General features: G+C 32.2%; 1 protein-coding gene across 1 annotated transcript; it reads right to left on the bottom strand.

The window, feature by feature from the left end:
• Positions 1-37: 37 nt before the first annotated feature.
• Positions 38-24,027, bottom strand: LOC120890766 (transmembrane protein 182-like). Its single transcript, XM_078033933.1, has 5 exons — positions 23,872-24,027; positions 19,071-19,191; positions 6,766-6,864; positions 1,122-1,259; positions 38-75 (listed from the first exon to the last, which is right to left on the bottom strand). Exons 1-5 carry the CDS (start codon positions 24,025-24,027, stop codon positions 38-40), a joined length of 552 nt encoding a protein of 183 aa, XP_077890059.1.
• Between the last annotated feature and the right edge of the window lie 237 nt (positions 24,028-24,264).

A 24,264-nucleotide genomic window follows, 5' to 3' on the forward strand; every position in this document is an offset into this window, starting at 1 on the left:
TTAAAATATTAATATTGGTTATCTGTAGATTGTGAGTTTATGGGTGGCCTTTGCTTTCCAATTTTTCATAGTTTTCTATATTTACAAATAAAAATAAAATGATTAAAGTTAAAACACCAAAGTTTCATCAATACAAGGAAAGCAAATATGAATATAGTAAAAAATAAAATGCCGCCTAACATTTTGAGGAGTTCTTTTGGCTAAATATTAGAAGTTTAATTTATGTCAAATTTATTTGTATGTAAAACACTCTTTTCTTAATTGTATAATCAATGTATAAGATAGTTCATTTTAGTCTTATGAAAGGAAGCATGTAGGAGAGTATATCGATCTATTAAGGAGTCAGAATACACTGTATATTTTTCTGTTTAAAAAATATTATTTAGTGGGCTGGGGTTGTGGATCAGAGGTAGAGTGCTTGCCTAGTGTACGAGGCACTGGGTTCGGTCCTCAGCACCACATAAAAATAAATAAATAAATAAAGGTATAAAATATTATTTAGTTATAGTTGGACACAATATCTTTATTTTATTTATTTATTTTATATGGTACTGAGGATTGAACCCAGGGCCTCACACAAGTGGGACAAGCACTGTTCGACTGAGCCACAACACCCCTGTATATGTTTCTTTATATAACATGTTTTATTTTCCAAAAATTCTATTTTTACCCATAATAATGTCATCTTAAAATCTATCTTATACACTGAATAGTACTGCCAATAAATAAATAATTGGAGGAGGCTCTAAATGTTTCAATATGTCACCTGTTTAGAGGGGGGAACCAAAAATCAGGATTTTAGAAATAGGTAAATAAGTTGTTAAACATGATATTTCTCACCACCACTAGGTAAAAGTTCACATATGTTGGAAAAAAAACAAATTTTTATGCACAGTTTATATTAGGGCACATATCAAACTCATCAGCACTTATTCATTTATATTTTATTTCTTATTAGTATAGTTTCTATTCATGCAAAAGTTATATAAAGACAAACATGCATACATGCACATGTGCACTCTCTGTCACATACACATGCACGTGCGCTGTGTATGTGTGTGCGCACACACACACACAAAGAGTTTTCTGGTTATTAATTTGTCCTCATAGTTACTACATACCTGATATCATCAGAAAGCCACCTCCAATTTTGTAACATCCAGCATTGGCAAAGGGCATACCACACACCAGCAGAAATCCTCCAGCCAGACCAGAACCAATACCCAGTATAATAAAGATCGTCCAGAAGCCTCTGTACACTAGAGAGTGAGAAGAAAAATACAAATATTAGAGTATTCTGTAAATTATGACTAAACCGTGAAAATAAACTATCACTTGGTGGAATGTGATGTATATCATTATCCAAAATACATGTATGAAGACACGAATTGGTGTGAACATATTTTATATACAGCCAGAGATATGAAAAATTTTGCTCTATATGTGTAATAAGAATTGTAATGCAGTCCATTCTCATTTATTTTTTAAAAAATCAATAAAAAGTACACCAATTAAATTATACTTCTGTGCTAGAGGAATGGAGCTTCAAAATGCAGATTATTTTAAGTGATAGAAAATAAAATTATATTTTTGTAACCTCAAAAAAAAACTATCACTAATTATCAGTATTAAGTTTGTTTGAGTTTCTAGCTTCATAGTTATTTGTGTAAAAATTCTTTACCTAACTTTCTATACATCTTTAAAAACACAATGCAGATTATTCTTCTTACTAGATGTCTTCTCTTACTGATATGGTTTTGGTTAGAGGCTCCTCTGATGTGTGACCATAACACCCTTTCACTTACCTTTTTAAATAAATATATCATACTAGACTGTAATTCTCTGTTTTCTTTCTTGTATCCTTCAATAAGCTAAGAGTTCCTTGATGGGAAAAATTCTATTTTATTTATTTCCAGTGCCTGCAAATTCCTGGTACATAGCAAAGCTTAAAAAAATACTTGTTAAACTGAATCATATGCCTTGTCTCAGTTTCAATTCTGCAAGGATGAAAGGATAAGCACAGGATTATTTTTATTTATAGCGGGCTCCCTAACTCTAAATTCTCGGATGACAACTATTCTATAAACTTGTGACTTTGATTCCCATGTATAGAAAATAAACCTTAAACAAGACTTCAAATTGAGGGATTAGAAAAAAGCAGTACCTGATTCCTAATCCTTTGACCATGCCTTATGCTTCCCTTCCTTCTTACACAAAATTTACCTGTTCTTTCAGTGTCTTTTAAACTTTGTTGATTTTCTAAACAATCCATCCTCCTGGTGACATGCAATTGTTCCTGTCCTTCCACTAGCCTTTCTGAGTAGATGAAGAACTATGGCAGGAGGGATATGTGAGCAGACTGAATTTTCCCCAAAACTATTCCATATAATTATATTTTAAATACAAATGAATTTCCAAAAAAACTAAAGCAAAGAAATATAGAAATCAAGAGAGCATTTATCTTATCATTTTTATGATGTTCCAATTGCTGTTTTGAGGGAAATTAATACATAATATAAAGTGAAGTGGACAAGTGAAGATGATTCTCTGGGCTGTGAAATGAAGTAAATAATTTTTGAAGGATCTATGTCATTCAGGAAAGATTTAAAATTCTTCAGTATTCCTAAATTCCCCAGAATAAAATTCAGTACTTTGTTTACATTTTAGTTGCAATGAAAAATACATATTCTTCTATATCATTGCTTTGAATTTTTCTCTCTACAACTGAAACAAGTTTCAGATATTCTCTTTTATCCCTACACATTCTAATATCTGGAAGGTTAGAAATTTAAATCAAGAGCTGCCAAACTGGGAGAATTAATTTGGGACAGATTGGGAAGTGAAATTGACATATAACAATTGACAATATTCTCTCTAATTTGCACATACTGACAATCTTTAAACTCTTTTAGAGAATTAGCACAGTCCAGCATCCATCCACTAATTTTTTTTTTTTCTGATCAAGATTGGTCTTTGGGTAAAATCCATTAGCCATATCTTGATTTGTTTTGTTTTTATTAGAGCTTTATAGTTATACATAATATTAGGGTGCATCCCAACAAAGTCATACATACATGGAAATTGATTTCAGTTCCTGATCCCCTCTTTTCCCTCCTCCCCTCCCTCCTGTTTCCCTTCTCATTCCTCTACTAGACTTCCTTTCAGCACTGGATTAATTTACATTTGATTGGTTCTTTGTTATCCTATCCTTCTCTCCCCCTTTCCTTTAATTTACTCTTGCTTCCACATAGAGAGAAATCATTCAATTTGTGATTTTCTGAATTTGTTTAGTTTTTCTTAACATGATATTCTCTATTTCCATCCATTCACTGGCAAATGCCATAATTGCATTTATTCTTAAAACATCCACTCTTTGAAAGAAGTTCTTTGAGGTATCTGATTCTGAGATACTCAGGACAATTAAAAAGACTACATTTAGCTATTTTATTGATTGTAAGTGACAGTAACCTATTTTGAATAATGCAGGTATCTCTGAGATAGAAATATCATCAGAAACAGGAAGGGGCAGGGAAGAGGATTCAGACAATATTCCCTCAAATTTTGTGACAAGAATCATGATATTTTTTCATTTCATGAGAATATGGTGTTAATACTTAATTCAAAGTGAACATGTTTGCTTATTCATCTTTCTAGTGTTCCCAGAACAAAAGCCAATTTCAATTCTTCAATGAATAAGAAATAAACAATCACTTCTGTTATCAGTTCCAAAAAGGAAACAGTGGAGAAAAGCAAATGCAATGTAAAATGCCTCATATATGGGAATGTAATCCACAAATTTATTAACATTTGTTGTTTTTATTGGTGGCCAGGGGGTATTTTTTTTAATTGTTTAATGTGTATCTGAAAGTGTAATCTCTGCAAAAGCTGGGCAATCTGTAATAAATTATTGGTCTGGCTGAATCTCAGTTTTACCAGAAGTAAAATGGTTATACAGAGTAATTGTGATAATGGAATAAGTTTTATGTAGACACATAGTGTTTAATAAATTATAACTGATTGATGTTATTATTATCAATATTATTTCAACCAAACTGCCATTTTATTGCATTTCTTTTGGGACTTAAAACCGTAAAGCTCTCATGGAAACAAGAGGAAACTGAATTGTTCTTTTTTGTTTTTTCTTTAACTTGTATGCTAAGGGAATAGAACAATGGAAAGAGCAATTTGCCAGGAATCAGTAGAGTTGCTTGCATGCATATGTTGGTTCTGTCTGTCTTGCTTGTGGCCCTGAAAAAAAAATCCATTGCTGCTATTTTCCTTCATTTTTCACTCTCTGTCAGAATGTAAATGATAAATTTTGTTTATCCCTACCTCTCATCCTCTCAGGGCACAGTAGGACAATTTGGTGTTGATGGTTCCATGGATATGTTTTTTCAGAATGAGTATTGAATGAGGATACACACCCACACCCACATACTCACACACAGATATATATATATATATATATATATATATATATATATATATATATATATAATGTATATTATATTAATAGTATTATGTATAATAATATGTATATAATAATGCCTGGACCATACTAGGTACTCAATAAGTATTTATTATCATTATCATCTTTGGTTGGTTCATTTTTACTTAGAATGTTGATAATTTTTATTCATCTAAAATAATAATACCAAAATAAATAATTAATATTTTTATTACTATAGCTGAGATAAAGGAATGGGGGTTTATTCAAAAAGTAAAACTGTATGTTTTGAACCTTACTTAGAAAAAATTATAGATGAACTGCATTGTTTGTACTTTAGTCCATGTAATAATGCTGTAGGACAAAAATAGCATATAAACAGATAACCTAAGTTATCCTTATTAAAATGGTCCTATCAAAATCTCATATATTGACCAAAGTTTTATTTTTTTATACCAGGTTATTTAACCGAGGGGTGCCCAACCACTAACTTATATTCATAGGTGCCGAAGTCTGGCTTGGCACAAATCAGGAGCCACTTGTCAAAAAGAAACTAACTTTATTTTTAGAACTACAAACGCCAAACAAAACAGCTCCAGGGAAAAACCCTCAGAGCCCAACTGCCACCACCGGCTTCCACAAGCCTCTCTCTCCCACACCAGCCTCTCAACCTCCCACAATCCTCCTCCTCTTGAGGCCGATTGGCTGGGTTGCGTGGGCAGAGCCAAAGAAGTCACCCAATGAGCAGCTCCGTGGAGGAGCCAATCAGCTAGATGTTGCTGGGGCCGCTGTGAGCCAATCATCAGCTGGCAGTCTGAAGGGCAGGGAAACAGCCCAATGAACATCACCGCAGAGGAGCCAATCAGCTAGATGTTGCTGGGGCAGTCTGAAGCTTGCTGGCAGCTGGATCATCAGCCGGCAGCTGGAAGTTTGCTGGGGTCCCTTTGGCTGTGGCTCTCAACACATAGGCCTTTTTAAAATTTTTTTATTCTGAATATAATAATAATAATATTCTGAATTAGGATCTCAATAAGTTGCTTAGGTCCTCACTGAACTTGTGTTACTCCTGCCTCAGCCTCCTAAGATGCTAGGACTACAGACATTCACTTTTTTGCCATTACTTATGATGATAAAATAAGGTAATGGATGTGAAAGTCCTGTGTGAGACTTAATTAATGCTAGAAAGTATATCCTATGTGCTTCTTGATTACTTTTTAGTTGGTTTTAATGTAAAGTAACTATAGTAGATTATAGGTAATATAATGTGTAATCTTGGATACGATATAAGTATAACCAAACAGAGGGGAAAGGAATTTATTAAATAAGATTTTTAAATACTGATTATTTTTAATCTGTTTGCTGAATATATGCAAATTTATACTTTAACTTATGAAGAAATTCTCTCTTTTTTCCTGTTCAAATATGGTCAGCTTTATGTATCTGTGTGTTCCATATTTACATATTAAAGTAATCACAAATTGAAAATAGATGAAGAAAAACTGCATGTGTGCTAACCAGGCACAAATTTTTTTCTGTCATTATTAATTTAAAATACAGCACTGTTTGCACAGCTTTATTCATTTTATTAGGTATTGCACATAATCAAGAGATGATTTAAGTGTATAAGAATATGCATAGATTACATGCAAACTTTGCTCCGTCTTATATAAGTGATGTGAAAATCTTGTATTTTGGTGTCCTTGAGGAATTAAAATCAATCCCTTGTTAATTTATAAATTAAGTGTTAAAAATTCAAATTTGTGATATTCTGATAGAAATATAATTCCATCTAATCTCCAAATCTAGGGAATGGAAGTAGAGCAAGTTTCTGAATATTGTAAGAACAGGTATTAAAGAGAAATTTGAAATCCCTTGCTCAATTCTATTTTGGATCAGAGTAGCATTAAGAGCAACAATCTAGGTTTTAGAATAAAAATTACTTAACACTTACTTTGGGTTCCACCACTTTGAACGTTTCTGAATATCAGTTTCCTCATTTATTAAATGGTTCTATTAGTATCTAATGTAGTTCGTGTGAGTAGATAATTACATCTTTTTTTACTTAGCTTCACACTTACTAGATTTTTAAATTTTGTTCTCTTTTCTTTTTATTTTAACTTACATAGAATACCTGCTATAGGATAATTGTTCAGATGAAATCTATTTTGTAACTGGACTCCAGAAGCAAAGATAACAAACTTAGTCCAAAATGTAGCATGAATCATTGATTTAATCAAAACTATATAAACTCTTAATAGTCATATATCTTTATAATATACAACATGGATCCCAGTAATATTTTTTTTAAAAAAACTCACCTGTAGTTGCATCAAAAGAAGGATGTGGGAAAGGCCCAACAGCAGTTGGCATAGGAAAGAGATACCCAGGAATACAGCGCTTGGGGTGAGGCTGGTTCACTGCCAGAGAAAAAGTAAACCCTATTTTAATTATAAGATTTTGAAAATTAAATTCTAATCCCTTATACACCTTTCAATTCAACAAAGTATTTGAAGAACTGAATAAATAATAAGTAGAAGTTCTTCATTTTGTAGCTAATACTGGTGGGATACAAAGAAGAGAAATGAAACGCCCAAGGTCATATAAAGAAAGGTAGAAATTGGGATACAAATATCATAGGTCTCACTTAATGTCTTATAAAATCTTGTCTCCTATGATATTTTGTGTGCTTTCAATTAAAGTCATTAAAATTTAATCAGCTTTTAGTATGTTCTTAAAACAGCTAAGGTAGATGTCATGTGGACTATTAAGTCTCCAGCTTTATACAGATTACAACCTAATGAAATAAAAACACATATCCAAGGTGGTGTAAATAATTATAGTCTGTCTTAAATGACATAAAATGTATCAAGGCTATTATCTTAGGTTTGTAAGAGGAGAAAGAGATTAATTTTAATTGAGAGTTTCAAAGAAAGAATTACAAAAGTTGTAGAATTTCATTTTGGACTTGGAGGATGAGAATGCATTCATCAAGTGAAAGCAGAAAAAGGAAATTCTAGATAAAATATAGGGCACAAGCATAGGAAGTGACCCAGCAAAGTAGCAAGCAAATTTGGTGTGGAAAGCCTAAATTTTGACAATAGAAGTGAAATAAAGCTATTTCTAGTTTTCAAAAACTGCATTGAGCATTACAGGAACAAACAACAGCTACATATTTGTCCAAATAGCATAGATACAATACCCATTTTATTTTCTAAGAGACAATTCAGATTAATGGAAGTTTTAGATATCCGCCTAAAAATTAAAATATACAATATGATACAGGTCAAACATTGTGGAAGTAAGTTAACTGTTTGTATGTCAGGTACCATGATAATCATGTAATAGATGACAAAATCAGTGTGTCCAAAAGGTCACAAGGATGAGTTAAAACTAGCACAGTGAAATTTATTGTAAAGTTATGCTCTTAATTTCTAAAAGCTACTTGCATTCTATATGGTAAAAAACACATGGATAAAGAAAAAATGTAAAATTAATATAGATACTCTACAAAATTCACTATAAACTAAATATGGCTTAATTGTCAATTACATTAAACAAAAAGTTAATGCCATTTGAGTCTGCATGAATTGAGATAGAGTGACTTATCACTATAAATATAGGAGATAAGTCACATCTGGGTCACATTGCTAATGATAGATGCCACATTTTTAAAGGGACATGAGCAAATTAGAGTACAAAGAAGAGTGAATAGACCGGCTACAGAATGAGAATATTATTCTGTTAGAAACAATAGAATAAAATTAGGATATTTAAGAACAGAAATACATGGTTGAGATGAAAATGAAAAGAGATGAATAATAATGCTCATTAATCACTTGAGGAGCTTCTGTGGATAGAAGTGACTGACTTGTTCTTGTGGCTCCAAGTGGCAGAATGAAATTCCATGGTCATAGATTTCAGAAAGACTGATTTTTGTTTAATAATAAAAGACACATGCTGTAATTATAGCTGTCAAACATTACAATAGTGGATTTAATGAAAGAAGCTAAGTACCCTTCAATGAAGGTAATGAAGAATAGACTTGATGGCTACTTGTCAACATGTTAGAGAAAAGATTCATGCATCATTCAGGTTGGGAATTGGACTAGATAACCTGTATGGTATCATATAACAGTAATGATCTCTGATTCTAGAAGCCCATGAAAAAACATGTCATCATAATAGAAGTGGATTATATCAATATTAATAACAGTATCTTATCATGATTAATGATATACTGAGAATGTTAGATGCATTAATACAGTGTCTACTGATTTTAAAGTGTTTTATTGTTAGCACTAGCACTTCAAAATAAATGGACATTTTCTCCACTTATATTACTAAAGAATTCCCATTGAATTGATTATTGCTACACCCTGAATATTAAACTAATTTTCTATAATAACTGATTTTAAGATGTATCCTAGGGGCTGGGGATGTGGCTCAAGCAGTAGTGCGCTCACCTGGCATGCGTGCGGCCCGGGTTCGATCCTCAGCACCACATACCAACAAAGATGTTGTGTTCGCCAAGAACTAAAAAATAAACATTAAAACTTCTCTCTCTCTCTCTCTCTCTCTCTCTCTCTCTCTCTCTCTCTCTCTCTCCTCTCTCACTCTCTCTTTAAAAAAAGATATATCCCAAAGGAAAGATTTAAGATTTAAATAAAAGGTAGGTTATTAATTATAAGAAACCATCACTGTATCCCTTCATATGTGTACATCAACTATATTTGACATACATTTCCTCACTAAGTTTAAGACTTAGGTCTGACATGTCAAGCCTGTAAATCAAACTTATGTATCAAAATATATAGAAAAAGGAAGATAGTGGCTCAGAGGAAACCCCAATGCTGCAGCAGCTCTCCAAGAATGATTTAAAGCAGTAGTTCTGCAGCAACAAACTGAAGTAGGGAAATGAGTATTGGCAGGAGCATAATATGGTGGCAACTTGGTGATCTAGTATTCAGAAGAAAACCAAAAGTATTGGTCCCAAGAATAGGAAAATAATAAATAAAGGTAACAGATGGTTGCAGTGTCAGGCACACTGTATCAAAGTGAGAGAGGGAAAGCTCTCCTTCTCCAAGAAGAAAGTCACTTCCCTAATGAACTTAAGTAAAATAGATTCTAATGAACATGTCTGCAACTGGAGAGCATGAATTCAGAAAAGTTTGGGTTGTGTTTATTGGGGACAAAACATAGGAGTCTTTGGCTGAACACAGAACTTGTTATCTCCAACAGAGTTACCTTTAAACATCCAAAACCAGTTACATAGGCTATACTTTTCACTGGATCATTGGTGCCCAAACCTAGAAATATTCTGAGCATAGAAGAGAAAATTTTACCTTGCTGGGGCTCTGCAAAGTGAATTATAAGGGTGTTTTCTTTATAAAGGGGCACACTCACTAGAGTGATAAATGGTGTGGATGTCAGGGGGTTATGGGTTTGAGTCTAAGAAAGATCAGAGGGAAAGTCTCAGGCTTACTCCCATGTCATACCACATGGACAGGAACAGTGCCTGCTTAGGAACCAATTTCCTCAACAAGACTCCCAAAGCACAAAAAGTAAAATCAAGAATCAATAAATTGGATGATATGAAACTAAGTATTTCTTCACAGCAAAGGAAACAATTAAGAACATGGAGACCCTAGAGAAGGGGAGAAAATCTTTTCTACATGCACCTCAGATAGAGTGTTAATCTTAAAGACATATTAAGAACTCAAAAACTTTAACAACAAAAACCCAAATAACCCAATCAATAAATGGGCAAAGGAACTGACTAGGCACTTCACTGAAGAAGAAACAAGAATGGTTTAAAAATATATGAAAAAATATTCAACATCTCTAGTAATTAGAGAAATCAAATCAAAACTACACTGAGATTCCATCTCACTCCAATCAGAATGGCAAATATCGAGAATACAAATAATAATAAATGTCCGAAAGAATGTAGAGAAAAAGATATATTCATTCATTGTTGGTGGGACTGCAAATTGTGCAACCACTCTGAAAAGTAGTATGGCAATTCCCCAAAAAGCATACAATGGAACCACAATTTGACCCAATTATCCAACACCTTGTTATATACCCAAAAGACTTAATATCAGCATACTACAGTGATGCAGCCACATCAGTGTTTATAGCAGCTCAATTCACAATAACTAAGCCATTGAAATAATCTACATGCCCTTCAACTGGTGAATGAATAAAGAAAATGTGGTATAAAAAAAATGGCATGTGGGCTGGGGTGTAGCTCAGTGGTAGAATGCTTGCCTTGCATGTGTGAGGCCCTGGGTTTGATCCTCAGCACCACAAAAAATAAACAAATTTTAAAAAAAGATATTGTGTCCATCAACAATTAAATATATAAACAATGGCATGTTACTCTGCCATAAAGAAGAATTAAACTATGGCACTTGTCAGTAAGTGAATGGAACTGGAGGCTATCATGCTAAGTAAAATATGCCAGACCCCCAAGAAAACAAACACCAAAAGTTCTCCCTGATATGCAAAGAGAAACACACAATAAGGAGGGAGAGGGAAAAATAGTAATTCAGTGGATTAGACAAAGGGGAATGGAAGAAAGGGAGAGTGAATGGGAATAGAAAACACATTAGAGTTAATTGGGCATAACATTCCTATGTTCATATATGAATACAATACAAGTTTAACTCCACATCATGTATAAACACAAAAATGGGATTTTAATTATAATAAGTTAGACTCCATGTGGTTATAATATGTCAAAATATACTCTACTGTCATGTACCTCTAAAAGGAGCAAATTATTAAAAATTTAAAAATTACTTTTGTGGTTAAAGAAGTTCTAATGAACAAATTAAGAGAACAAATATAAAAGGTTAAAGACCATTTCAATAAAGACAAATTTTGATAATCACAAAATCAGAATTCCTGGAAATGAAGGACCCAATAATTTAAAAAAATCATTTGAAAGTGTCATCACCAATGGATTAGATTACATAAAAAGCAGCATTTTACTGCTTGAAAACAAGGTATATAAACTTTTCCACTCAGTAAAAGTTAAAGGAATAAAGTAAAAGTCCAGGGCTGGGGTTGTGGCTCAGCATGTACAAGGCACTGGGTTCAATCCACAGCACCACATAAAAATAAATAAATAAATAAATAAATAAATAAATAAATAAATAAATAAATAAATAATGATATTGTGTCCATTTGCAACTAAAAATTTTAAAAAGTAAAATGCTATAATCACAATATACAGATCTCTAAAAATACCTTAAGAGACAACATTTAAGATTTATTGATCTTCAAGGTGAAATGGTGATACAGTCTATTGGCATTAAGAAACTTTTCAGTGACACAGTAGCATAAAAATTCCAAACCTAAAGAATGACATGGATATCCACATATAGGATATATACATAACATAAAAATACAGGTTCAGAAAAGAATCTCTCTTTACTCAGTAGTAAGGACAAAACCTCAATGAGCTGTGTTTGCCAAGGGGAACACTTCTATAGTAAAGATAACTTATGGAGGGCTGAGCGTGTAGCTCAAAGGTAGAGTGCTTGCCTGATACTTGTGCGGCACTGGGTTCAATCCTCAGGACTGCATAAGTACTATAAAATAAAGGTGTTTTGTCCGTATACAACTCAAACATTTTAAAATAGATAAACTATGGAGAATCCATAAACACAAGACCTGAGCTTGTATACAGCCACAAGGTTCTATTCCACTTTGAAAAGGATTCATTAGAAGGAAGACAATCTGTAATAACTCATGACAATCACAATGACAGCCCAGAGCCCTGTATCCTGAATGCCAATACACAATAGAAACAACCAACAGTACAACACAACACCTCACCTCACCTGAGCTGTCAGATTCAATCCTATGAGCTGATAACCAAAATGATTTTAGGAAGTCCATAGCAACTAGAAAAGTGGATCCTGTACCCCAGCACCTCTGAAGGGATCCAAAGCCAAATAATACTAGACATCTTCTAAATGTCCCAAATCATAATGAAATACTAAAACTCTAAAATCAAAGTTGATCATATACGTACGTCTCTCTTTATCTTGATTTACTAGTTGTTGTCTTAATAGCCAACATTGTGTTCTAAACAACACCTTCCATGTAACAGATTCACAGTAACACATTTCCCTACCACCAACCCCATAGGCAATTACCAGATGAAATCCATTGCTTCCTGATAGGAGCACAACAAGCAAATACATCTCGGAAACTGATGTCATCTCATATGAAGTCTTCACTCCCTCCCATCAGAGTTAAGTCACCTTCTGTCTGCCTCTGAACTTGGTACATACTGCCTAATCAATTATTCTGTCTCCCCACTAATTAGTGGCAAGCCACTCATTTACCTCTGTATCGCCAGTGCCCAGGATGTAGTAGTTGCTAAGAAATATTGACCTGATGAATTAAAATGTATTACTAAGAATGGTCTGGCTTTGGTTTTCTGTGGAATATTCCTGAAATCATTTTTTTAACTAACTAGGTTTCCTTTTAAAAAATTTTATTTGTTAGTTGTAATGGAATAATTCCCTCTATCTTTGCTTTCCTAGTTCTGGTTTATACTTGCTCCTCTTTACCCTCTTATCACTCTGACACTATGTGCTTCTGCCTCAAATCCATCCATTAATGTTTTTCTACATTTTATCTTGGTGTGTACTATTCTCTTTTTATCTTTTCTTTCTTTTCACTTTTACTCTATCTTAAGTGAAACATTTCTTTCTTCCCATTTTAGTCTTCATATAATATTATAGCAATTTTACAATATTTGGTAACTAAGTTTTCAAAATATTTTAGAACTTTGCTACATGTTTATACTTTTAATTGAGGAACTGTAAAAAGTAGAATCAACATTTTGCACTTTTCATAATGTTAAGTAGTATGTGGTTTGGGCTCTGAAGTGCTTAGTAAATAGATCAGTGTCTTCCCTCAAAGTGGTGCTCTCAAAAGAAAGAAGCTCACAAAATAGTCTATTGCTAAGGGAGGAGAAAAGAGGGGGCTTGGGTGTAGGAAAGATGATGAAATCAGACGGAAATCATTACTCGAGGTACATGACATGAATGGTGTGACTCTACTTGGTGTATAACCAGAAAAATTAGAAATTGGGCTCCATTTGTGTACTATTAATCAAAATGCATTCTGCTGTCATGTATAACTAATTAGAACAAATAATTTTTAAAATAATTCATTGCTTTAAAGAAGAAATTGTAAATATCATAAAAATGATAAGGCACACAAACAATATGAAAAAAAGGGAAGCAATCAAAAAATCCCTAACACTTCACCAAATTAATCCACTGACACCACAGTAGAGAAAATTTCAGGAAATAATTTAGAAAGTTTATAGTTAAAATATTCAACAAGCTAAAAGAAGATACAAGACTAAACTTAGATATAAAATATAGAAAGTGAAAGATCACTTCAATAAAGAGATGGGAATTCTGGGAAAAAATAGACATCCTGGAAATAAAAAAAAATCTAAAAACAAAATTCAATGAAAAGCATCACCAATAGATTAGACCACAACCAAGATAGATTTTCAGGCCTTGAAGACAAAGTATACAATCTAGAAAATACAGTTAACCATAAAAAATTGTTAATAGACCATGAGCAGAATGATTCAAAAATCACTGGCATAACATGAAGACACCAAATATAAAAATGATTGAAGTAGATGAATTTTCCAAAATACAAATTAATGGAATATGCAACATTTTCAGTAAAATAATTTTAGATAATATTCCAAACCTTAGGAATGAGATGGAAATTCAAATACAAGAGCCATATAGAACTCCAAATATATGAAACACAAATAGATCCTCTCCAACAAACATTAAATGAAAATAACCAATATAGAGAAAAAGGATATAATTTTAAATGTGGCAAGAGGAAAAATAGCAGGTCACATTTAGAGGTAAGTAAATTCAGATTTGAACTCCTTTCTCAACCTAGACCCTAAAATCCAGGAGGGCTCAGAAAGAAGAGCATGACAACCAAGATTACCACATCCAGCAAAATTATCTTTCAAAACTGATAAAATAAAATCTTACACAATAAGTAGAAACTAAAAGAATTAATACCCACAAAGTCTGTCCTATAAAACATACTGAAGGAAATATTTAATGTAAAAGAAATGAAAAATAAAAACTAGCATAGGGATAAATTGTACTAGATTAGCAAATTATAGGATAATCACATTTATCTTAAAATTAGAAATAAGTCAAAATGAGAGGAAATAAATTTTATCACTCTATAACACCAATGAATGTAAAGGGTCTAAATTCTTCAATCAAAAGATTTCCCTAGGCAATTATCATTTTAAAGGGAGAAAAAAAATAAAAGCATTCCCTTTAAAAACTGGAACAAGACAGGGATGTCCTCTTTCACCACTTCTGTTTAAAATAGTTCTTGAAACTCTAGCCAGAACAATTAGACAAAATAAATTAAATGGCTACAAATAGGAAAAGAAGAAACTCAAATTATCACTATTTGTTAATGAAATTATTCTATACCTAGAAGACCCAAAGAATTCCACCAGAAAACTTCTAGAACTAGTAAATAAATTCAAGAAAGTAGCAGGATACAAAATCAACACCCATAAATCAAAGGCACTTCTGTACATCAGTGACAAATCCTCAGAAAGAGAAACAAGGAAATCCACCCCATTTACCTTGGGAATCACTGAAAGAGGGGAAAGACCTCTACAATTAAAACTACAGAATGCTAAAGAAATGAATTAAAGAAGACTTTAGAAGATGGAAAGATCTACCTTGTTCTTGGATAGGCAGAATTAATATTGTCAAAATGACCATACTACCAAAAGCACTATACAGATTAAATTCAATCTCAATCAAAATTCCAATGACATTCCTCATATAAATAGAAAAATCAGTCATAAAATTCATCTGGAAAAATAAGACCCAGAATAGGCAAAGCTAATGCTTAGCAAGAAGAGTGAAACTGATAGCATCACTATACCAGACCTTAAACTATACTACAGAGCAATAACAACAAAAATGGCATGGTATTGGCACCAAAATAGACCTTTAGACCAATGATATAGAATAGAGGACACAGATACAAACATACATAATTACAGTTCTTTCATATTAGACAAAGGTGCCAAAAACATATATTGGAGAAAAGGTAGCCTTTTCAACAAATGGTGCTGGGAAAGCTAGGAATCCTTATGCAACAAAATGAAATTAAACCTCTGTCTCTAACCATGCACAAAACTCCACTCAACATGGATAAAGGACCTAGGAATTAAAACAGAGATCTTGCACCTAATGGAAAAAAAAAATTAGGCGCAAATCTCCATCATGTTGGAATAGGCCCCAACTTCCTCAATAAGACTCCTATAACACAAGAATTAAAACCGAGAATCAAAAAATGGGATGGACTCAAATTAAAAAGCTTCTTCTCTGCAAAAGAAATAACCAGTGAGATGAAGAGAGAGCCTACAGAATGGGACCAAATCTTCACCGCAAACACATGAGATTGAGCACTAATCCCTAGGATATAAAAAGCAATCAAAAACATAACACCAAAAAACCCAAATAACTCTATTAATAAATGGGCCAATCAACTGAACAGAGACTTCTCAGAAGAGGATATACAATCAATCAACAAATATATGAAAAAAATTAAATATCATTATCAAATCAAAACCACTCTAAGATTTCATCTCACTCCAGTCAGATGGCAGCTATCAAGAATATAACCAACAATAAGTGTTGATGAGCATGTGGGGGAAAAGGCACACTCATACACTGCTAGTGGAACTACAAATTGGTGTAGCCAAATCTGGAAAGCAGTATAGAAATTCCTTGGAAAACCGGGAATGGAACCACCATTTGACCCAGCTAGCCCACTCCTCGGTTTATACCTAAAGGACTTAAAAACAGCATACCACAGGGAAAAAGGCACATCAATGTTTGTAGCAGCACAATTCACAATAGCTAAATTGTGGAACCAACCCAGATGTCTTTCAGTAGATGAATGAATAGGGAAACTTTCGTATATATACACAATGGAATATTACTCAGTATTAAAAGAGAATAAAATCATGGCATTTGCAGGTAAATGGATGGAGTTGGAGAATATAGTGTTAAGTGCATTAAGCCAATCCCCCCCCAAAAAAAAAGGCCAAACGTTTTCTTTGATATGAGGGAATGGTGGGGGAAGGGATGGAGGGATGGAGGAACTTTAGATAAGGCAAAGCAGAGGGAGGAGAAAGGAGGGGTAGGAAAGACGGGTAGGAATGTTTTAGACATCATTACCCTAAGTACATGCATGAAGACATGAATGATGTGAAAATACTTCCTGTACAGCCAGAGATTTGAAAGATTGTTCTCCATATGTATAATATGAAATGAATTGCATTCTGCCATCATATGTAACAAATTAAAATAAATAATTTATTTTTTAAAGCCTATGTTCACTAAACCTAATTTTTTTTCATGCACATAGAAGCATATATTCCCCAGCTACTCATGCAGATTAAGCGGGAAAATTTTAATAAGCTTCAGAGGAGGTTTTGCAATGTATTAAATAAAGATACTTGTATGAAGGCATTGTATATCCCAATTACTGATTTCCTATTTATAATTTATGTCTGTTCAATTTGTTTCCAGTCTACCTTCATACATGAGCTCCCACTACACCTCTCCACAAACCTTTCATGACACTCAAAGAGATGTACCTACTCATGATGAGAACAGCATGAATTTGTGGCATTTGAGCCATGTCACACTCCATTACACTTTCCTAAACAGCTTCCTTGAGAATATTTTCCTACCTCTATGTCTTTATTCATGGTACTCATGCACTGTGCCTTTATTAGTACACTGTAGTTATGCATAATAGTTGAGTTCATTTTGACAAAATCATACATGCATGGAATTTTATTTACTCAATTTCAGTCTCTAGTGTCCTCATTATCCTCTACTCTTTCCCCCATTTTTCTTCCTCTACACTACTGGTCTTCCTTTCATTCTCCTATATATTTATTTCTGATAGATACATATACATAAAGGTATTCACTATTGTATGTTTATACATACACATAGCATAATTTTTTAAAAAATCATTCTAAATTTCCTCCATGTCAATAACTATAAGCCTAAATCCTTCCAATACTTCTCAATTTAATTCAATTTCTTTATCCAACAAAAAACCATCCATGGACATCTTTTTTTCTTATTAAGTTACCTCTTTGCTCTGACCTTTTAAAGATTTAATGCATAGGACTACTCATGATGTATAGGATGTACTACCTTGCTAAATTACACCCTTGCCTTTTTTTTCTTCTATTTTTGAAATTTGTTTGTCTTGTACCCAACTAAGCTATTGAAGGACATGTTTTGTTTTGTTTTTTTTAATTGCTTAGGACCTCACTAATTTCCTGGGGCTGGTTTTGAACTTGTGATCCTCTGGCCTCAGCCTCCCAAGTTGCTGGGAATACAGTATGTGCAACCATGCTTGATTTCCAATGTCTTCTTTATGAGTATCATCATTAAGTATGTAACATTTGAGTAGTAACTATTGAGTAAATCTTCTCCCTGGTGAGTCCTGAAATAGGATTCTATTTATATTGACACTATAATTATTTTGCTCATTAATATGAGCAAATTGGATTATTGGATTACTTAGAACAAATAGTAGTTATCTATCTAGCATTACAGTAATGACAAAACATGCCTAAGAAGTAGAGTATGAGAGCTCTTAATCATACCCTTTATTCTCACTAGAATTCTTTTTATTTTTCCATATCATATTTTAAGAATCATAATGTAATAAAAGTAGTGATAGATATGAATTGACCATGTTTGAACATTTTTAATTTACCTTAAATCTAAATCCATTTATTGCCATTAATTTGAATTGCAGATTGATGGAAGAGAATATCTAGAAAAATATTGAAAATTCAGGGACTAATTTTAGAATAAACTTTTTGGTGTTTCATATTAAATTAACAATGATAAACATATTGTCAACAGTCATGATGAAGTGATATCTAAAGAGAAGCTATGACATATCCCTATCATAATCGAAAAAGTGACAAAGCCAGGATGAGAAACACTTTCTCTAGGGTGTAAATTTATTTCAGCAGGTAGGTAAAATTGCAGTCAGTTCTTAAAAAATATGATTCCTAAATAATTAATCATATATTAAATAAATACTATAAAATTTAAACATTTTGTGGCCTTATTGATTTAATTTTACTAAAGCAAAGCAAAAGTAGCCACCAAAGTCCACTATCTTATCTTGAAAAAAATATGGATGATTTTCAATATGATTCTAAGGCAATATGATCTTATTCATATGGCTACAAAATAGCCAGTTATTACCAGGAAGTACAGCTCTGTGGTAAAGTGCTTGCCTAGCATGTGCAATGTTCTGGGTATACTGCCAAACATTGAGGGGGAAAAAAGCCAGTTGACTTCTAGGTCAAGCACATGAAAAGATAAAGTGTTACCTTCTCTTGGTATTTCATATATCAACTATGATATATTTATTGATAAATGTCCCTTGAAATTCCCATATAGTTATATTTGAACATGAACATGAGAATATTCCTCTAAAATGTGATATGATAACATCTCATACTCACTAAACCAGTATCTCCAGACTGAAGTTTGTGGATCATCTCCAAAAAACCAACAACGCCAGAAGAATCCTTCATGATGGTATATAACAGACATTTCCTCATAGTCCCTTATATCTTCATCATTCTATGAATTAAAACATTTAAAATTTAAAACTGTTATTCCACAAATGAAATGCCATTTTCAGGGAATTCTATAAAATACTGAGATAATATTTATCAACAGGGTAGAAAATACCTTTTTTACGTATACTGTCTGACAGTTTGTTTGTATATGACTGCTTCTTAAATTTTAAGGTGAACAACTAGGGATATTGTTTAAACATATGATTCATTAGTTCTGTATAGAACCTAAAAATATTCATTTTTTAGAAGTTGCTAAGTGATACCATTATTGTTAATTTGTGGACAGCAATTTGAGTGCAAAGGTTTTATATGTCTCACACAAAAAAGAAGGAGGAAAATGTTGATTTGTTAAAATTTGGTGGTGTGTAGATGGGTGATCATTATACATTTCCTTCTATTATTGTGTATGGTTTAATGATTTTACATAAAAAATAAATATCAAAAAGTTTAAAATGAAGAATAAATACACAGTATTTGACTTACATTAGGCTCAACATATGCTTTTGACTGATTGGCCGCCTAATTAACAGCAACTTAATTAGTTGATAGCTTAAGTTTTACACACTTCAGAATTTTATCATGATCCAAGGGAAACTTATTTGATTTTTTGCCACATGACTGGTTAGTATTCTAAAAATAATATCAGTTAAACAATTGCTCCATGAAGTATATATAAATGTTACATATTTCTTCTACAATTCCCCTAGAGTATAACTTACAGAATAATTTTACTGTAGCAAATGGGCTTTTCCTATTCTCACAGTGAGCTGAGGCATAGAAGTGGTTTCATTTATGTTTCATATTTAGATTAGTACAACTGAACAAGATGAAAAAAACATTGCTCAGAATTTCTTTGGCTATTCTGAGTCATTCATTCTTGCAAATAAATTTTAGAACTGTGAAGAATGTTATTGGTATTTTGATGGGGAATGCAATGGATCCATATAAAACTTTTTGTAGTATAGTCATTTTGGTGATATCAATTCTCCCTTATAGAAAATAGGAAGTTTTGCATCTTCTAAGTTCTTCAATTTATTCCTTCAGTGTTTTATAGATTACATTGTAGAGTTATTTCACCTCCTTTGATATATTTATTCCCAATATTTTGAGATTATTTTGAATGGATAATTTTACTAATTTCTTTTTCAGAAGATTTATTATTGGAGTATAGGAAAACTATTTATTTATTAGTGTTGTTCTTGTATTCTGCTACTTCATTGAATTTATTCATCAGCTCTAGAATTCTGGTGGAATAATTTTCGCCTTCTATATAAAGGATATGTAATCAGCAAACAGAGACAATTTGATTTCTTTTTTTACTTTTATGGTTTATATCCTTTTATTTCCCTTATTTATCTTATTGCTCTGGCTAGTTTCAAGAACTATGTCAAATAAGAGTGGTTAAAAATGGGCTTTTTTGACTTGTTTCTGATTTTAGAGGAAAATATTTTAGTTTTTTTAAATCCAATATGATGTTGGTCTTGGGTTTGTCATACGTAGCCTTTACATTGTTGAGGTCAGATCCTTCAATCTCTATTTTCTCCAGAATTTTTAACATGAATGAGGTGGTGGATTCAAGAATGGGAATGGATCAATTGTGGATCAATTGTGGATCAACTTTCTTCTTTTTCTATCTCATTGTCTCAATTTATTCTTGCTTAACAAGACTGTATTATATGTACAAAGGCAAAAACTGGTATGCACAACTTCTTGGCCTCATATTTTTCTTTTTTTCCTCCACATAAGTGTAACACTAACTTCTCAAACTATGTAATTCCACATTAGAAAACATATATAAGTGCTCTAAACGCCAATAATTTGATATTTGTGATTCATTATTTTATTTATGCTCTTTTTATCTAGAAAGTGCTATTTTAAATATTATTTTTAATAGTTTTAGTTGCAGATGGACACAATACCTTTATTTTATTTATTTTATTTTTATGTGGTGCTGAGGATTGAACCCAGAGCCACTAAACTATAACTCCAGCCCTTAAATTTTATTATTTTTAAAAGAAATAATAAAAATAATTTTATTATGTAATATAAGATGAAATACACTGAATAGTTATTAACATGATGTATTATTCTGCTATTTTGATTTTTATAATTCTTATAGAATTTATCATACTTACAAAACATAATGTTTTGTTTTCATCCACCTTACCTCTCAAAAGAAATAATGATGACAACATAATTTAAAATTCCAGAAATAATACAATTAAAATAGCAAAAATGGGGGCTGAGTATGTGGCTCAAGTGGTAGTGTGCTCACCTGGCGTGTGTGGGGCACTGGGTTCGATCCTCAAAACCACATTTAAAAAAGTAAAAAAAAAAGATATTGTGTCTACCTAAAAATAAAATAAAAAACAAAAAAGCAAAACTACATACAAATTTTAAAAGATCCAAGCAAAATAAACTTTCTTCTAGAATGAATAAAGCATAAAAGTATGAGTACACATATACCTGCAAATATTATGTACATGTACAATGTGTTCTACAGTTTAAATAAATGGAGTATATTTATATCTTAACTATTATTCTTAATAGGGAAGCAATACATGGAGAGTATAGAGTAATAATCACCACCATCATCAATAAAGTTCTTTTTTAACCATCCTTTTTTAAAACATTTACTGACATATAGAATTTTAATGCCATGATGACAACTAGACATTATAAATTATTGAATCATGCCAGGAATTGCAGAGAATGTGAAATTCAGAAATGCAAACTCATTTTCTCTCTTACTGACAAGCTTATATACATTTGATGATCTAGAGATGTTTGTACTCTAACAACTGTATTATTACAGGGATAACAGAGTATTAAATGATTGATTTGCTAATAATCATTTCCTACTTATAGCACAGTATGTTTAGATCAGATTTTTTCCTTACATGCATCTGGCAAATGAAGTAATGAAATGATCAGGAAATAGAAGATAGAACACTGGATTTAGAAATAGGGAATCCTGCATTTTGGTTGCTACTCAGTCATTAATTCTATGAGCTTAAGTTATTCACATACCACTTTTGAACATCAATTTCTTGATCTGTAAAATTCATTCGGTAATACTAAGAACCAACTATGTTCTAGTCAATATACTTGTCACTATATATGCATAATAGATTTTTATAACCAATACAATCAACTTAATGTGCTAAAAATAGCACTAGATGAGGAATGAGATAACTGATACTTTTAAAAGCTCAGACTAGATCATTTCTAAGATGACTTCCAGTTCTAACATTCTAGCATTCCATTTGTTGTCTGAAAATGCTGTTCAAACATGCCAAGTAATAATCCCTGGGGAGGACTGACAGTTCTTATCTGACACTTGTAACCAATCATGGATGAAAATGAAATAGATGGCATCCTAAATTGTATGCTATCAGAGATTACAGAAATGTGTATCACCTTAGACAATTTTTCTCTATCCAAAATTAATGAAGCATTAATCCATCAATAGTAATGCATTCCTTTGATCTCTTTGCATGGCAAATATCTCTAGGAGTGGGAGCATTTTAACCCAACATCAATAGGTTTACCAGTGTACTAGAGCTTTACCCTGCAGAAGGGTTTTAATAAGATCAGTTTTAATGTGAAAATCATGGACTAGTTAGGAACTGTAAATATGGAAGCCACTCTGAAAGGGAGAATAACATTTTTAAAAACTAGAGAATGATAGCATGAGAAGAAACTGTAGTCAAACTTTGGATGATCTGAGAAAAAATACTTCAGTATTTCCAAATCATCAGTCAGAACAATTCAAAGCATTTTGGTTTGACGTGCCACTTCTTCTGTAGTATTGACTTTTGTTAAGTGGTATAATAGTTATTATTTATATGAGAATCAGTGCATAAAGAAAATGTGTTTTACATGCAAAATTACAAGAACAATAATGATCATTTAATAGTATTGTTTGTAACATGATTATATTTGAATGACCTGAAATTGAGAAAAGTTTGTAGTTCAATAGTGAACTATTTTATAAAATACACATTCTTACTGGAATAAAGTTGTAACAAAAAAAAATCAAGAAACTTTCATTAGTCCTGAAAGAAAATAATGTTCCAAATTTATTCAATAATTGGATTTAAAATATTTGCTTTTGGTTTCTCCCTCAGTCTCTACTTTTATTCATTCTTTTTTTATATTTTTAATTGTCAATGGATTTTTTTGCTTTATTTATATGTGGTGCTGAGAATCAGACTTAGGGCCTCACACATGCCAGGCAAGCACCCTACCACTGAGCTATAACTCCAGCTCTAATCATCCCTTTTAAAATATTAAAATGACTAAAAAAATCACAACAAAGTAAATATTTTGCAAACTAATAAATCAAATTAACAAGTTTTAGTGTGAGAATAGCATTGTTGGTCTAAACTTATAATAATACCCATTCATAAGCCTGCAACAATATCAATTTAGTCTGTTTGCATTATTTTGTTTTATACATCATTGTTTCCTATTAGCGTCTTCCCATGTTCCATATCTCCAATCAATAAATTAAATCTGAAAAGCAATTACTAAAATTTATAGGAAAATTTACTAAAATTAAAAGCCCAACTTTCATTCTATTACCACATCAATTTTTATAAAAGATTTCCTTCATAGACATTTGTTTCTTTTGTTTGAAATCCCTACTTTCTAAAGTACACATTAGATTTCTGTTTACCTCTTCTTCAGTGTCCAAAGTCCCATTGTTACAATCAAAACTTTCACAGGTCTCTGTTGCAAGTAGCCAATATTCTGTTCCAAATGCTACCAGAAACAGAATTATGCCAATAGCACCAATAATTCCTGCAATGAGAGCAGCAATTCCAATCTTCATGATAGAACTGTTAGTCTTGTTGTGAAAATTGCATGTAAAAGAAGTATTGAAATGACCAGTTGCTAGAGCACAGCTTGTGGGTCTCAACAGAAGACACTATTTTAAGACTAGGATTGACATCTTTTTGTGACTGGTCTAGGTTTCACTAGGCTATATGAGAAGAGCTATTAAAAGCAGATGACCTGGTTCAATTAAGCCATTGGGCTATCTACCACAAACATGTTCCAAAATTATTTC

The sequence above is a fragment of the Ictidomys tridecemlineatus genome, chromosome X, assembly GCF_052094955.1.
Source record: "Ictidomys tridecemlineatus isolate mIctTri1 chromosome X, mIctTri1.hap1, whole genome shotgun sequence".
Taxonomy (NCBI): Eukaryota; Metazoa; Chordata; class Mammalia; order Rodentia; family Sciuridae; genus Ictidomys; species Ictidomys tridecemlineatus.